This window comes from Nomia melanderi, chromosome 1, assembly GCF_051020985.1.
Source record: "Nomia melanderi isolate GNS246 chromosome 1, iyNomMela1, whole genome shotgun sequence".
NCBI lineage: Eukaryota > Metazoa > Arthropoda > Insecta > Hymenoptera > Halictidae > Nomia > Nomia melanderi.
Window position 1 is genome coordinate 36,817,992 of NC_134999.1, and position 18,455 is coordinate 36,836,446.

General features: G+C 48.7%; 1 protein-coding gene across 2 annotated transcripts in view; it reads right to left on the reverse strand.

Annotated features, from left to right (window-relative positions):
* The window catches only part of LOC116423879 (defective proboscis extension response 7), a 233,502-nt gene that overhangs the window by 198,292 nt on the left and 16,755 nt on the right, over window positions 1-18,455 (reverse strand). For both annotated transcript variants that reach the window (XM_076367717.1, XM_076367711.1), the window contains exon 2: window positions 15,334-15,459. In XM_076367717.1, the coding sequence (XP_076223832.1) occupies window positions 15,334-15,433 (100 nt within the window). In that variant the 5' untranslated portion in view covers window positions 15,434-15,459. The remainder of the gene's footprint in view (window positions 1-15,333; window positions 15,460-18,455) is intronic.

Consider the following 18,455-nt stretch of genomic DNA (forward strand, 5'->3'; position numbering starts at 1 on the left):
AAAAGTATATTTATCGAGATTTCAGTTAGCTTATATTATAATTAATTTTCTAACGAAACAGAATTTTACTGTTCGACAGTTCCAGTATTAATGTCCTGAATTTTTAGATCTGAAAATGGAAGTCTGCCACGCGATTGAAGGATTTAGCGAGGAATACTGGAGCGAGGTTAGTTGATCAATAATATTCGGATTACGTTGATTAGATATTTATTTAATACGTTGTTCTAACTGTCGAAACGATCAAACACGAAGATCCGACTAACAGATCATCGGTCGATCGTAGCCCGGGTACACACGAGGCCCAAATGGCACCGCGTGAAATTGTGTAGACTCTGCGGAGGCCGCAGGCATCATGGAGGATGCGATTAACTCTGAAAGCTAATTAATATCTTCGGAGCCCGGTACACGCATTTCGCCTTTCAATTAAAGCGGACCGATGTTTGTTCATGCGCATATTTATGCGTACGATCGACGCGCACTAGTGCGCGGGCGCGCGCGTGTACGTGACGCGAAACAAACGATCAAATTAATCACAGCCATTCTCTGTCCCCGGTATACTGAAATAAACCTTCCCCAACAATTCGATCTTGCGTGTATTCCGTCTTACTCTGACGCTTCGCTCCAGTATTATCTAATCGCTGCCTCTATGTCGCGGTGTTCGCAGATTGGTCCTGAAATGTCGCTTACCGAGCACTCTAATTTCTGGCGACACCTGATAGCTATTCCTACTTCTCAACTCTATATTATTTCTGATTATTCATAACTTTCATATATTTAATTTTCTCTGAATCTTGGGTACTTCTAATTGTTAACCATCATTAATGGTCGTTCCCATTCTTCACTGGTTTAATTTAATTTCTCACGCTGGAAATGATGAGTTTCGGTATAGTCTCGAAGAATTCTGTTTTCACCTATGTTTAATAATTTTGTACAGAATGACACATTTCAAAACATTCTAGAGCGTTCCGGCGCAAGAGGTTGAAATTCAACGATTCCTCGCAAATACGAAGAGCTTCGGAACAGAAGATCCTCTTTTAATCACTGTTAGCTTCCTCTTTCCACGTCAAATTTACACGGCCGCGCAATTGTGCTCTTCTCCCTCGAAGTAATTACACGACACGGTTCTTCAGAATTACATATAGAGTTACGGGGACAAGGGAGAAGGCGGTAACACAATTCTCCAGCGGAAGAACAAGAAACGGGAAGAAAACGAGCACGCAGAAGTTTCCATTATCTTGTTGCGCGCAGCGTCCCGAGCATGGGGCGTAAAATTTCCGCACGGTCGAGGGAACGGAGAGCAAACCGTTGCGTTCTCCTTCCGTAATTCCCTACGTTTTTCGCCTCCGCTCGCCGTCCGTTTGAACGATTAAGGGGTACATCGGTCGCGACGATGTCGGCGAGGAAATTTCAGGTCGCCCGGTAACGCGAGCTGAATCATTCCCGCCGGGACAAATATCGCCGGCAATAATCGATCGGAAGCCTTAGGAGAAGTTCGTGCTTCCGCGGCGTAACGGCGATAGCGGCGAGAGACGGCAGACATATTGTCCAATACGGTAAGTAATAGGCAATCCCGATAACAAATAAGTTGTTGCGGCAATATCGTTAGTCAAAGTCTACCGGCGTGCTATGCAGAGATAAAATGACACTCCGGGCCGGCGATCAGTCATGCCTCTCGTCGCCTCCGTAAAACGCGGAACTGGCTTCTAAGGAAATTTTACCGAAGATTCCGATGAGCTTGAATTAATTCGCCGCACAAATCATCGGTGACATGTAAATCCTTCTCGAGGATCCCCGACTAGCAACGGACTTTTTACATTGCGTGTTATTACGTGTTTTAAACTTCCCGAAGTTCCCGGGCGCACCTAAGCCTTCGGCATGATGATTTTAACATCAAACTAACGAGATTGCTAAGTTGTTGCCCATAATTAATGGCGTTATTACCGGAGTCCCATAAGTCTGGCTGCTCGAGAAAATAATTAAAGTATTGACGGTGTTACGCTTCCGTTGATTGATTAAAGGTGCCAATAAATTCAGGAACCGATTGTCTGATTAATAACGTCTGATCTGACTCTCTCGAATATTCTTAGACCGAACCATTCACGAACATTGATTTCAAAGAACTCTATCTGCATTCCATTCTCCGGAGAAATAAAATCTCTGCAACGCAAGGAGCGAGAAAATTCCCTCGCAGAACACGAACCTAATCAGACAAGAAACCCGCGGCCATCACACGTACAATATGATCAACAATCAGCGCGGAGGACATCGACTCGGCAAATTTCACCCGCGCTTTTATTCCTCGTCCCCGGACCGGCTTCCAATCTCGGCAGCTCCAGTTTCCCCGCGAACTGTCCCCGATTTCAAAGCGGCGACTCGGCAGGAACGTTCTTTGCCCCTTCGCCCCCGCGGCGGCATCGCGCGACCGATGACTTATCGAACACCCGCGAGACCTAGTGACTCGAGAAATTAATAAAAAGGAGGGAAAAGGTTGGGGGAAAGGAAAACACGGCCGATATCGGAAGGGCCGCGAGATGCCAGAGAAGGACGGACACGAAGAAGTAGAAAATTACTGCCATTCCGGCGAAATTGAAGCGCACGTCAGTGCTCGTCCGATGAGTGTCGGCAGACCCTGGGTGCTCTTGTAATATATATTCCTCTGCCCCATCCCGGCGGCCTTTGTCTCGAGCAACTGATGCGGTATCACGTGTATAAAAGTAATATCTGCTATCCCGGCACTAGTCAAAGGGGTCTTTCCGGCCGCGTTTGAGTTATAACGCCACACCGGTGACTGCGAGGGACTGAGAGAGACAGAGACAGAGACAGAGAGAGAGAGAGAGAGTGTGTGAAAGAGAGAGAGAGAGTGTGTGTGTGAGAGACAGGAAGAGAGACAGAGAGGAGAGACAGGGAGAGGGTGTGAGAGAGAGGGAGAGAGGGAGAGAGTGTGTGAGAGACAGAGAGAGGGTGTGAGAGAGAGGGAGAGAGGGAGAGAGTGTGTGAGAGACAGAGAGAGGGTGTGAGAGAGAGGGAGAGAGAGAGGGTGTGAGAGAGAGAGAGTGTGTGAGAGACAGAGAGTGAGTGAGAGAGAGAGGGAGAGAGAGAGAGAGAGAGAGAGAGAGAGAGAGAGAGAGAGAGAGAGAAAATGTGTGTGTGTATGAGAGAGAGAGTGTGGGAGAGAGAGAGAGAAAATGTGTGTGTGTATCAGAGAGAGAGTGTGGGAGAGAGAGAGAAAATGTGTGTTTGTGTGAGAGAGAGAGTGTGTGTGAGAGAGAGAGAGAGAGAGAGACTCTCGAACTACCCGCGACTCTGCAGCAGGAGGACATCGTGGAGGGGTTGTGGTGGGCCTCGCGTCTGTATACAGTCCCCGTGCGCGCGGTTGTCAGGGACAGAGGGTTGATAAACGCCCTGGCTGGTGCCACCCCCGCCGTTTTCGCCGGCATCCCGACGACCCCAGTCATCCGCCTCGGCCACAATCATCCCGGCGTCGCGGTATTCATAAACTACTCAGACAACGTCTGAAACTTTCCGTCACGGCCCGGGCGATGCTCTGATACGGAATAATGGCGACGGCATAGTAATGAAGATCGTGCATGCCCGCAGACGTACACGGCGTACACTAACGTGTCGCCTAAGTATTCCCATTGTGCGCCGCGTCTGGCGCGTTCGATGATTGTCCCGGCGACGTACACGTTACCCCGTTTCTGTCGCGCGATCGTCGCCCGCCGCTTCCCCCGTGGAAATTGATTAATCGCTCGGCTCTCCCAGCTACCATTCGCTTCGAACGCTCTCGGATGAGGGATGGATCGAGCGACTGATGGATTAAGGAGTTGAACGGGCGGCCTGTCTTTTGGGGGATCGCGTTGTTGCTGTTGTTCGGGCTATTGTCTTCGGAGAGTGGGACGGGTGAAGGAATGATTGGGCCTGTGCAAAGAGTGGACGGGATCTGTTGACGCGTCGTAGGAGCTTGTAAACGGACGAGAGGGTGGAAAGTTGGATATTACTCTTTAAACGTCCGACTGACACGGGTCTTTGTAAAAACTCGATCGAAAAGTGCCGAGCGATCGCGCTTCTTTTTCAGAAACTGAATTACGCTCTTCTATTTTCACATAAGATTGTAAATATCGCGATGGTTCTTCCATTTCTAAGCAGGTAATAAAAATAAATAATTAAGAGGAAGGTAAATAAAGCTAATTCGATTCTACGAATCGATAGAGCGCACTTTTAGACAACGGAGAAGCGCGATCTTGCCACTACGGTTAAGAATCTAACTATCCTTAACACACCAATTGTTATCTACTCTTCAAGCGTACATATCTCCAAATTCCTCCGTGCTCGAAGATTCGCGTCCGAAAGCTCTCCAGTCGAGCGCATCCCGAAATCCGGCGACCACCAATCACCGGAGCAAACATCAAAACCCACGCACCGAATGCGCGTCCGTCAGCCATAAATACTCAGCATCGCGTCGCGAGGGTGTCGTCGACTAGATAAATAGTCCCGAAGTAACCTGGATCGCGCGGCGCGTTGAAAATAATCGTTTATTTCTATCACTTTCAATCTACGCCGTTGCGCGGCGAACGGTGCTCCAATGACCGATTCGATTATAATCAAGGGAAATCGGCGTCGTTACACAATCGTTCCCATCGTACGTACTCCGGCCCGTTGATTTCGGGGGCGTAGCAGGATGGATGGTTTGCGAACAGGTCGGCGAAGGGCCGGAGGGGCGGGGGAGGGGCGGGCGGCACGGGCACCGAGGGACAGGGCAGAATAAATAAACGCCATAATTCACGTTCAACAGTTACGAACGGTTCAATTCGCAATTGGAACTGGTCCAACGGGTCCGGGACGCGATATAGACGAACGCCGGCCGACCGATGCCACTCGGACGTACAGAAAGAGGATTTTCGGTGGGCGTTCGGGCGGCGCGCGGACCGGATACCGGCTGAAAGCATTACACGACGAAAGGACAAACAGGTCTCGTCGGTTCCGCGCGCACGTCGCCGGCGAGCGTTCCACGGAATTTAGTTAAAAGGCAGTATTTCCTGCCGCGGGCTTCGCACCTGCATAATCTCGTACGGGGATATCCTCTATCCCCTTGAAGCTTCTGGACCGACAACGATCCGCGCCTCGTTCGCGGATCGTAATAAGTGGATTACGGTTAACCCGATGAAACCGGCGAATGAAATTTCGAGGCAGTTAAAGAATATTCTTAGCTCGTTCGACCGGTTTCTTCGCCGGCTTTTATCGCTCGTTTTCGTTTTACACTCTGGTATACATTCCGCGGTGGTGCTTGCATCGTGTATCGGTTATGAGTCGGCCGGTGTGAAACGAGGACGGGAGGAATAAAAGGTGTATCGGTATCTCGGAACGATGCTCTGTATACTGGGGGTAAAACCGACGATCGACGATGAGACACGCGAGACGAGTATTTTATTCGATAGCTTTCCCGCGCGGATGAGACCCGGACGAGCCGCTATCGTTTTTCGAAAAACGAAGCCGGCCGGGAGTAAATTTCACCCGACATTTTCGACTGATTTTTCCATGCAAATTCGAACCACGCGCTCGGATTATACAATCAGTACGGCGACACCCCGCGCATCGGGAACGTGCGGGAACTCTGATTGGCTTTCGGGGATGAACGAAATTCCGTGTCGATCGCGAAACTCGCGCGTTACCGATCATATATTAGGTTCGACCCTTCGCAATTGATAAAATTGAAATGATTCGCCGGAACGGCTGGCTTTAACTCCTCGCGCGATGAACATTTTATTATCTGCACTGCGGTTACGCGCGGGGAGCTACGGGAAGAGAATAATTTTATATTCTTTCCGGGAACTTCTGTAATATCTATAATCCCAGCGTCTCTAATCCCGTCGCAATATTAGAACAATCCTGAACTCTGAATTTCAGGAAAGGAACGCCTCAAAGATCTTCAATCTTCCTACCAATAAATCAAGATCAGAGAAATGCTGCCATTAAAACACGTGAACTCAATTTCATCCGAATATCAATCGATTCAAACGTTTCACCCCTTGACTAACCCATTGCGTTCCTCTATTAATCTATACTACCTTGTCATTAATAATTTACTGAAAAAAGAGACAACTACGTCCAACTTTGAATAAAATTCCGTCTAGCAGTTTTAACACTAGGTTTACGGGCATTTATTGTACACTTCATTCTATTATTCCTAAAAGAATTGATGCTCGTTTATTTAGATTGTGGAAACTGGAGAGTTGATAGCAGGTAATTGAGGTACATGTCAGTGTGATCGCATCAATCGAAATCAGCGTAAACATTTACAAAATAATATTTCTAAAATCCAATATGAGTCAATTTGACGCGGTCCGTAAACCTAGTGTTAATATTCAAAATACCAGAAGAGTCAAAATGCATTCCTGATTTCTTCCTTACGCAACTATTGCAAATTACACGGGTTTCTCAGAGAAATGACAGAAGATATTGCTTAGCAAAGTTGTAGATCGCTTGAAGTCTCAGTAGACACCTTTGGAGTTTCCATATTTGTAGAGATTCCTAGTTGCTGTAGCTTGCTATTATTATTTAATTAACACTAGGTTTACGGGCATTTATTGTACACTTCATTCTATTATTCCTAAAAGATTTGATGCTCCTTTATTTAGATTGTGGAAACTGCAGATTCGATAGTAGGTAATTAGGGTACATGTCAGTGTAACCGTTTCAATCAAAATTGCCGTAAACATTTACAAAATAATATTTCTAAAATCCAATATGCATCAAATTGACGAGTTCAATAAACCTAGTATTAATCGATACTACCTTGTCATCAATAATTTACTGAAAAAAGAGACAACTACGTCCAACTTTTGAACAAAATTCGTTCCAGTAGTTTTAATATTCCATTCGAACCGAAAGGAATCGAATAATACGTAATCGTTAAGTTCTTCGGAATCTCCGGCGCGAGTCTGGCACGTTATTACAGGTCGACGGGTTAAAGCATAACTAATCGTTTGAGTCTCTCCTTTCCGGCTACAACTGGGTTAAGAGGATCAAGGACGACAAACAACGCGGACGATTCGTTCCCCGCTGATAATCACCCGTTCCCGGGCAACTCGCGCCTTTTTGCCCGCGTAGGCGGTCGTCCGAGTTCACCGCGAAACTGCGCTGATGGAGTGCGCATTACTCGCATCGGATGCACGCCGCCGCTGTTAGCGTACCGAAACTGCTAACGGCGGGGCGTCGTCGACGAGATAGCGAAGCGCGAGGGTGAAATTAAGCGTGCACGGTTTTTGCCGGGCCAGTGAAACGGGGGACGGGCAAATTGAAATTGTTTTGCGGCAGCCTGGCTAAGACTCGAGCACGGCCTCTCGGACACGGAATTTTTCCGTGGCCGGCTACGTAATTTCTTCGGTTGTATCCGCGCGCACCGACGACCGGCTGGAACCGCGGAATACGTTAATAGGGGAAAAATGAAGGGGCGAAATTAGAGTTGCCGAAAATTTAAGCGATGCCGGCCGCGCGCGCGGACCGTTTTAATTATCCGCGTTTCCCCGCGACAAGACTCGTTCCCCGGCCGTAATTCTCCGCGTTATGCAATTAAACCGTTCGACCGTCTGCCGCGAGCTCAACGGGCGTAATGAATTCTATAAAACTTTCGCGCTGCTATCGTTTGTCCCGCGTGATTCGAACCGAGGTTCCACGGGAATAATCCATCGAGATTGCTCGGGAGATTCCGAGTTCGAGATTGCGCTTGAAATGTACGGTTTAATGCTTGTTTTCTTAATTCTTCGATTCATCTCTGTTTCGCTCGTACAGAACAATAGAAGTTAGACGTTTCGCAGGGATTCTATTCGAATTTCATTTGAAAACGATCGTACGTTATCGAGGATAAAACTGTAGATGGAATTAGACTGTCAATTCCTCGGAAGCATTCCCCAGCACGTTGACATAGATTTGTCCATTCTATGATTAGCTGCTAATCAATATTTCCTGTCTACGTAGGCACCGGCGGAACACCTATCCCCGTTATCGAGACGAGAGTACAATGTCAAAGGGAGATCCATTATCGAGATGAGAGTACAATGACAAAGGGAAGATCCGAGTGATTGATATTAAGTAACAAAAGATATCCGACATACCGTTCGTATCCCAGATGCCGCGTTATTCACGGTGTCTTTATATTACGCCCGAGTTAGCGGCCAATTATATAATAGATAACTCCTCCCCCGACATCGCATAACCTGAATTCATTCCTGCGAGTCGCGTTCGCGATATATAATACGTAAAACCCATCGCGAAGCCCCGACCAACGCCGAGAGCTCCGCTGTACCGGAGCGACGTTCAATAAAAAGATTATACCCCATTTGTATTATTACCCAGAATTTCAGCGTTCCCTATGCACCCCAGGTGCCGTCTATCTCATCGATAAGTCGGCCGGGTGTCACGGGCGAAATGGCGCGTGTAGGAGGGTGGAATCTTCGAAGCAATAATATTCACACCCTCGTGGGGTCATCAGGGTCGGGGCCAGAGGGCACTTTTTCGTCGATAATCCTCCCACCATCGCCGCTCGCGCCATACCCTCGGTCTACCCGTCCGCGTGTCTGCAGGGTAGTTTATTATTCATTGGGGTTGCATCCCCTACGCGGATAAACGGCGCATTGTTTATGCATTAGCCGACACCCCGCCTCTGGCCATCTCCCGATCTGGCCATTGAGTTGATTCCGCCTTTTCTCACATTCCCGGCCATCAAACTTTCCCGGTTAATTGCGTCTGCGTTCACCGAGTTACGCGGCGCCCACCGCGATCCCGTTTAATCCGTGTTCACCCCCCGTTCGCCGGCGTGCCACGGCGCCGCGCGCGTGTGCATCCAGAGACACGCCGGGCGCTTTTGTTTCAATTACGACGCCGGAAGTTTATGGATACCTCGTACCTCTTATACCGGATACCCGGTAAAATGGCAATTTTAATAAAGTCCACAGCTGACGCACGCTCCAATGGAATAAACTCGACGGAGCCTGGGGAACAAGGGAAATAAAATTCGTTTGATCTTCCGCGATGGTTTCATAACGTTTCATTTCCGACCGACGAGAGGCGAATCGAAGAGGAGTATAGATTAGTTCCCGCGTCGAATTAAAACGCTACCGAATTCTCTTTGATCCGCGTGCCGCTGATGACAAAGGAATGCAATTTTCGCTAGCGAACGGGGGGGCGGCGGAAGGGGAGGCGCTGTCTACGACGAAATAATTCGGTGTCCCCGTAAGAGACACTTAACGATGGTTTTTACCGCGGCTGCTAATATACTTCTTGCTCGGCTGGAATGTTATTTACGAGGTATCCGGCGACGGAATAACGAACGAATCCGCGGCGAAAATTGAACGAAAGAAATCGGTGGCCGGTTTTTCGGCGCCGCGCACTCGGAATCGGGCCGGCCGGGTCGGCCATCCGCAAGAACCGTAGCGATTAATCACGAATTTCTGTCGCGGACAATCGGAATACGAAATATACAGGCGGGACAAAAGGAAACCAGGGCCGCCGCGTATGAATAAAATAACCATTAATTCGATCCGGCCGCGCCGGGGCCGACGACCGATCAAATTTATAACGAGCGGAGAACGCCCGCGGTCCGCTATAATTCCGCCGCGGAATATCTTTCGTCCGCGGGACGACGACTCTCGCCGCAACGAGTTAACGAGTCCCGGCGATCTCGAGCCGCGCGCACGTCAATTTCCCGACGGAAGTGGCCGCGCCATCGCGCCCTCGACGACCCGGCCGCGGAAACACGTTCGAAAATACGCTTCAAGCTTATTAACTCGCGAGCGCTGCGCCTCGTCGCACACCGAAAGGATATCGACGGCGCGGGACACTTTTCCGCGGCCAGGGAAACTATCGGAGTTCCCGTGAAACGCGAGTGTTATTGACGGAGATTGCAGTTCGCCGGCATTCCACTTTCTTGTTCGCGGTTCTGAGAGGACACTCGTGCCGGCTTTCCCTCTGAGCTCTAATTTTCGCATTAGGCTTTGAAATTCCGTATACGTTCATCTCTTTAACTTCTGCTTTTCCCGCATGTGGAACTTTCGATTGACTGTTTGAATTTATTAATTAGGAATGTTCGTATCAAACGGATGGTATATTGATCTATGCTCTACCATGTTGTACGGGTAAGTGTATATTAGACTGTCAAATTACTGATAAATTGCGAAAGACACTTTGAGAGTATGAAGACGCTCTTTGCTCAACACCAAATTCAACCATAAATATTCCTAACTTCTTCTGAATTCAGATAGAATATTATTCTTCTCTCATCAATTATCGTACCATACAGCAAACATACAGTATCTACTCAGAATTTCCTTCTTTCAATAATTAACCGTTTGCACTCGAAAGTATTTCAATGGAAACATTCAACACTCTTTAACGAGATATAGGTGATATTGTTTGAAACTGATTTAACGATAATTCATAGATAAATTAAGCAACAGATAATGCAAAATTAATGCAAAATTTAATCTGAAATATTAAATATTCAACTTCATAGCTTTGTTATATCAAATCGTGTGGTGACTAGAGTCACCTCTCGAGTGCATAGGGTTAACTAATGACAAAGTAGCTGATCACTTGAACAAATCACACACCAAGAAATCAACAACCCCATCAGAAGCGATCGTGACCCGTCCCAAGCGACCGCGCCCTCGCAGAGCCAAAGGAGAGCCCTCGACAAACAAAAATCTCAGCGACCATCGCACACCATAACCAGCCTCGCCAACCGCCGCGGAGGCAACGTTACGACCGCTCCAACAAGTGGCAGCGCTCGCGTCGTTCTGCCCGACAGGAATTCCAGGTCGCAGGTAAAAATGCCCCTCGAATATGTAAAGTATCCCAGCGAGCGGCGCGAGGTGCACGGCGAGTGCTCGCCATCGGCGAATAATACGAGCTTCCTTCGCGCCGCGGAACGCGCTGTTCGGCTCGGAACTTTTTTGTCGCGGGCGGGGGCGGCCGAACAATCTCGTTGGGAAGCGGCTCCCTGCAAAACAGCAGTTTCGACCGGTAATCCCGGACTGTGTTTTAATCTGAAAGAACCCGGGGTACGCCGCTGATTGCATTGCATAGTAATCTTAGTTTTTACCGTGTCTCGGGATTGGCGGGGCGAGGAGGAAGGGGCCGGGGAGTGGCGGACGGTGTCCTCCGCGCTGGGCACGAGCCCGCACCGGGTGACATCGGGGTCACGCGGTCCCGCGACCCGCATTATACACGCCATCGCGTATAATCCCGGCGAGAATAAGGGCTGCACCGTGGATCCGTCGAAAAACGAGGGTGGAAAAAGGCAACGGTAATATCTGGCCAGCGTCGTTCGACGAGTTTGATAAATCGACCGTCCAGCCGCGGCTCGAATCGTATTCCGATGAGCAGCGGAGATCCCGACGTCGGGGGAATAGTAATGATCGAGGGATGCCGTTGGAAAAATAGGTTAATTAAAGCCGACTGTAATCTCAGGAGTAATCGGGGCGAAGTAAACAAGCAAGGAGCAGCGAGAGTTTGCTGGATTTCGTAGTCGCGAGATCGTTGCGGAACGGTTTAGGGTAGTTCCAAAGTCCCCGGGACAATTATCCGTTCTTATACGTGCTATCGTCGCGTGCATTGTTATGTAATTCCGTAAGTTTCGGCGCGCAACGGTTTAAGGAAGTCTGGAGCGTGCGGTATTGCTCGGCGGATTGTCTTGGTGATACCGAAAAATCGCGAGGGTTGTTCCTCGGGACATGAAGTCTTGAAATCGTGCTTGAATACCGTATTATCAAACTTCTTGAACTACGCGAGGAACGTTTAATTCGGCCGCTTGCCGTTTGACGACGCGACAGAGTCGTGATAACAATTTTCTACGTGACTTAACCCTTCGCGAACGAAGATTATTTGAAATGTACGAAACCTTTAAGAGATAGAGATAAATTATATATCAATTGCTTAATCAATAGAAAAAAGAAACTTCTTAACCCTTTGAACTCTGTAGGCTCCAATATTGCACCAGCTGTAATATTACATATTTTAATGAATCTTCAAGAAACTGCCCTAAAATTATTCGATTTTCCACACATCTAAATTTTCTACTAAGGAAAATAAAAGATCTAAGAAATGTTAAGCATTTTTCATAAAAAAAGGGAAACTACGTCCTAATCTGTTGCTGTTCAACTAATTATATCATTTATCTGCGACTTAGTCTTCCAAACATGAACATTTCGTCTCGTCCGAACGTCGACATTCGTCCGCAAAGGGTTAACAAAGAGAACTTAACCCATTTGAACTCGAAGTAACTGTTATTCTTCTCTAATTAATTGTTACTTACAAGCAAACATAAATATAGAATATACGTAGGATTACGAACTTTCCTAAATAAACGAATAACGACAAAACAGATCGCAACAGCTTAATTATCCAAAATCCGTCGCACGTCGTTTTAACAAAACCTTCCGAAAACTAGCAACGAACGCTCAATGCCAGAGAAAAATAATTGGATGTACTCAACTTATATTAAATCGTAATTAATGGAATAGTATCCGAGTCGCGGCACAAGGGGGAACGAGCGACGCTCCTTTCACGCGATTGGGTGCATTTTCCCACTGATTTATGAAAGCAACAAGCTGAATGGGAAGCGCGCAGCGGCTCGTGGCCGAAATTAAAAGTGCGCCGTCACTTTCCCGGGGAACGTGGCCCGGGCTCACAGGGATTCGTTTAATTAATAGCTCGAAATAAATATCACCGTGCGACGGGCGAATCGAGGCTTCGCTCCCCTCGCGAGCGGCCGCGTCGTCAAAGGAATCGCCAGCTTTTGTGAAAGCAGGCCGCGCGCACTCTTTGCTACCGAAGGAATCGCGCGTCAGCTGGGAATGGCCGCGCGAGTATCGACGTTCCTCCTTTTTTTCCCCGTTTTCATCGAACGTAATCAAGCCGTAAGTGGCGCTCGAGAAACTAGACGACACGGGGACTTGAATAGAAGTTCGATGCAAGGGAAAAAACGGCATCGAGCGGAATGGTCTAGACTGTCCTCCCTCCCTCCCTCTTTTCTCTCTCTCGCTCTCTCTTGCTCTGGCCAGCAACCGTCACACAGTTCGAGTCCATCCGTCGATATCGGTTTCCAATAAAACGGAAACGCGAAACACACCGTGGAATTTCGTCCATTAACCGGGATGACGAATACGGAATCGAATTTATCGCGTTCCTCTCCGACCAGCGTGGCGGCCGCGTGTTCGTTCTGTTTCGCGCCCCGGTTAAAAAGGCGCCGCGCGACGGTTGTCTCGAGGAATATTACTCGATAAATTGCCGGTACTTTACGAGGTAATACCGTTCCTCCCGGGAAGAGGCCGCCCGGCCGATGTAATTCTCAATTGCGCGGACCGCATGCATCATCCCGGGTTACAGCGGTTTTCAGACTCGGGAAACGCGGTGAACGCGGGATTGCGAGGCTGGTACTTTCTGATTACTGTCTGTTCCCGTAAGTTAGTTCCTCGGGTTTCGCGCGATACCGACGAAGAATAATGTCTCGTTGATTATTGTAGCTGTACGTTTGATATCTGCGAGATTCGCGATTCAGGAACGAAGATCTTTGCTTCTTTTCTCGATTCGCTTCATCGAGACTCATTCGTATCGCAAAGTACTGTTTGCATCTTTTATACTATCTATGAAACATTCGATTCCACTGATAAATACTCGTTCCCTTTGTCCGCGAGGCGTTCGGAACGATTTACTCTGGGCGTCCCGCGATACGCTTCATCCGTCTTTAATCGGTGGAAATCGGCATCTGGCCGAGCGGGAAATAAAAGAATCGGGATCCGTCCAGGCGATCGGTCGCGATTAGATCAGGGCTGGCGTCGATAAAGCACTGGCCCGCGGAAAATGAAATTCCACGAGCCGGCTGGAGGCACGCTCGATTAACCCGCGACTGGAGCGCCAAATTGGGGGAATTAAAGCATATTTGATGGGGGCAGCAAGACGGAAACCTGCGGTCCATCGATCGCGCTCGCTGAAAACTCCTCGTCGGAATTCATTGGCCAGGGAAGAGGATTATTTTGCTTGAAGTGTAAAGTACCGTCACGGACGACTACGGGGGAAGTTAAATGAATTGACTGCTTCGGTATTGTACTCCTCCCCTGTACAGATTTCGGGGTAGACGGAGCGAAGGCGGGGACGGAGGGGTTTCGTGGTGGGGACGGTGACCTTCGGCAGGCAATTAAGTTTGTTGCTTCCGGCAGGAACCGACGAGGGTCCTTTTACTTTCGAAGGGAAGCTTTAAGGATCCGACTGCCATTTACCGTCGAGCGAAGACGGCTCCTTTGTCTCAAGTGTAACTATCACTACCGAGAACTCTTTTATTGGCAATTACTTAAAAGAATTAATTCAGCCGATCGCTCGAGTGTAGCGTTCGCTCCACGACTCGCGGCGGATGCAAGAGTATCCCGCTGTATCTTACGGAAAGGAACGGCTCGTCTCGAACGGAGCCGCGCAATCACAAGGAAAATTATTTCATTTCCCGGGGCAAAGTTTCCCGATACAAGCCAACTACTCCGCCACCGATGGGTAACGAGCGAATCGATAATTCGCCGCGGAAAAAATATCCGGAGAACGGGGAACGACGAATTACGTCATCGCAACGCATTACAGATTACTCGTCAGCGACGTTGACAGGCCAATCCGCGAGCCGTCTCGCTCTGCTTGTACAGATTTCATTACCTCGCCGCCGCGACTTCATAATTACGAGGGAAACGGGTATCCGCTGATTACGCAGGGAACCGATCGCGTTCCGTTCCCGATACCCTTTCGCGCGGGCTGAAATTAGATTATAATGAATTAATATTATTCTTCGCATCGCCCTCGGCCCGACCGACGCGACGGCACGCGGGAATTCTGATTGTTTTATCGCGGGGTCCCATTCATTTCGAGCGCGTTCGGCGCGGATAAAAGAGGCGGGACGCGGCAGAAATCCAAATGCGGAATTTTGATGAATCCGGAATTGTGGGCGTGGATATTGATTACACTTTGACCCAGATTTCATCGTCGCGTAGCTTCATTAACAGTTTCGTGGGGCTGATTGAAAAAGAGATGCACAGGCAGCCCGATCGCGTCTAGCCCGGTGAAAACTGCGGCAACTGAAGGGACCGGCTGTGAAAGGAATACTGTATCTTAATGGTCCGATGACACAGATGTCACGCATTGATTAACCCCGACGACTGCGGCTCTGCCTCGACGTTCTTAGGATAATCATTAGATACACCCTTTTCATCCGGCACCGGTAACTATTCCTTTCACCGCGTCCTCGGCACTTTTGCAAGGGGCTCGAAGCATTTTAATCAAACTACCAACGAAAACGCAACTCACCAGAGCTCTTCGCCGTTGGAGACGCCGATGGCTGCGCGCAGAGCACCTGCGTGCCTCCGAGGAGTGCCAGAACGAGTCGAAAAAACTTCATCCTGATCATCGTTGCGTCGCTATTCCATGGACCTCCTGAAACACATCAACGAACCATCTGAAAATCAAATACACTTCGCTTCGTCGTTCCACAGAATTCAGACCTCTCCAAAACCTCCCTTACATTCGGTTCTACTTAAACCAATTCCCTCTCTCGTTAACCCCTTGGCATATTTACTTTCGCCACTACGCTCATGTAAAATTGTCCATTCTACTTCAAGTGGAAACTTTATTTGAAGATAATACAAAATAGTCGTTTGCTTTGAAGTGGGTAATAACATCGACTGTCGTTAAATTAGTCTAGAAATCTTCATCACGAGCAAGGTATTAAACCTTCCCCTCTCCCTTCAACTCCCCAATTACCAAAACTCACCCGAACACAAAACAAAAACCAAAACACCCGAGCAACTTCGCCTCGCCGCGACGTTCCACTCAATCTCGTCCCTTGAAACGCTCCATCAAACTCAGGCTACCCTACCGACAAAATGGCGGGAGTCGCCGGGATGACCGCGGGGCGTCTTAATACCGCCGCAGAGTTTCGACGAGCGCCATAAGTCAAGATCATCCGAGAGGCCGGCCCCAGGTTCATTTCCCGAATTCGTTCGAGGACGGCTCCCAGAGGTTGCCGGTCGCTCTCTATCTCCGAGGCTCAGCAGCTCTTCCGTCCCTCGAGCCCGAGTACGGCTCGTCCAGCAACCGGTGTTCCCGGGGAAGCATTAATATGCCTCAGCCAACCCCTTCCACGGTTCGTTACGTAGCTTCTTAGGCCCGATAAGCCGGCCGCGGGGCGACGAAGACGCCGCCGGCTCCGGCAAATCTATTTTAAATTCTCGTTCCGCTACTCCCAATCTCCTCTCGCAGTCTTCCCGAGGTGTTTTCGCCGGCGTCGGTAGCGTAGCATATTAATTTCCGATAAATCAACCCCCTACCCGGGGCCGGCCGACCCCTTTCCTCGCCGAGCTCGCAGCATTCCCGGCGTTTTATCAGAGCCCCGCAACGCCGAGCCGCAGCGATCCGATCGCCGTATCAGAATCTCATTTAGCGGGGAAACGGCTTCCACTGCCGCTTTATTTTCCTTACGTCCCCCCGCCCCCTCCCCGCCCGCGCGGCGAAGCCGAAGCCGTGCCAGCCGGAAACGACTCGAGGAAGATCGGCTTTCGCCAAGACCGGCCCGACGATCACGGGCTCGAATTCCGCAACGCAAGCGTTTGACATCCCCGGAGGACGCCAGCCAGCGTCCCCTCCGCTCGGCTTCGATTGCCGGCGGATCCTGACGCTCGCGACAAACGTCGATGGACCCTTTAGGTATTACGTGGTCCTCGTGCTCCGCTGTAATTTAATGATCGTCCGTTGCGCGCGCTGAGCCGTTTGCGGCGGGAAGAGGCACTTCCTTTTATGGCTCGTGGATTGGATCACGTTATTTCGGGAGCTTCGAGCCTTCGAGGGTGTCGGGGGACTTTTTGGGATACCGGAAGTGTTCGCGAGGGCGAATGTTAGGGATAATTCAGGGGAATATGGATTTTCAATAGGAATCTTTAGCGATTTCTTGTGAAAACTGCTGAGTGTTCGATTCGGTAGATTTTCTTGAGGTTTTCGGTGATGCTTCGGAGACAGAGGTTCCTTCGAGGCTGTATTCATGTTTTATTCCTTGCGCAGGCACAAGGGGATGCGCAGCTTAGAGAAAGCCGCAGAAGGTCTCGGACCCATTTCCGTTCTCGGATCTCGTGGCGGGATCTGCTCGAAATCTCATTTTCGGAGACACTATTCGATCTTCCGGGAAAGGGGGCGAGTTCTATGGTGGGTAATGGCCGCGGAAAGGCTTCGACGGTGTTCCGTTGCGATCGTGGAGAATCGACGGGACCGATCGGGCGATCATAAATCACAGCCACCGTGAACAGGGAGAATGAATGTCCTGTCTGACTGGCGGGCGAAAGAGTCCGCGGCGGGAACAATTTACGATTAACTTGCGCGACGTATGGGCAGCTCGAACGTGTGAGTATAAATCTCTTGTCATTCACAATCCTCCGGCTGAAAGGGAACGTAGACGTTCGCCGCTTGAGCTGGGTCTTAATCTCGTGGTTTGCTGTTTTAATTAGATCGCAGGTTGGTGCTTTTAACTCTGAATAATGCGATCACTCGACTTTTCGTTGAAATTCCATTGGACTTGCGTGTAGATCTATATTGGTAGACCTGTATGGCTTCTATATATATTTTATCATTTGTCTACTTAAGATCCTAACTAGATTTATATTGAATCCTATAGATTTAGAATTCTAAGTTTATGACGAAATTTATATTAAACTGCAGTGAAACTCTAGATAAATTGATGTTCGGTTTCGATTTGAAATTTTATTGGTTTCTATTTAGATCTGTGATGGATCCTAAATTAGACCCACTGTAGCTCGATTAAATGATCATTAGACATCAGTTAAAATCGCGTTAAGCTGACGATAAGTTTTGATTTGAAATTTTATTGGTTTCTATTTAGATCTGTGATGGATCCTAAATTAGACCCACTGTAGCTCGACCAAGTGTTCATCGGACTCCAGTTAAAATCGCGTTAATCTGACAATAAGTTTTGATTTGAAATTTTATTGGCTTCTATTTAGATCTATGATGGATCCCAAATTAGATCCACTGTAGCTCGATTAAATGTTCATCAGGCACCAGTTAAAATCGCGTTAAGCTGACGATAAGTTTTGATTTGAAATTTTATTGGCTTCTATTTAGATCTATGACGGATCCCAAATTAGACCCCCTGTAGCTCGATTAACTGTTCATTAGATATCAGCCAAAATCGCGTTACATTCTTAATAAACTCCATTAGTTTCTACCAACAGCGAATGCGTCTACCGAGTATGCTCAAGTTTCAGACCTCCAGCGAGACCCGCTTAGATCCCAGTTAAGTGTAACTTAGATCTCGGTTAATCTCCCGCTGGATCTTGCGCGTAGAAATCCATGATTAACAAGGCGCACGGAGTAAACCATTTAATCGCGTAATCAACGATCGCGCTAACGCCCGCAACCGCCGT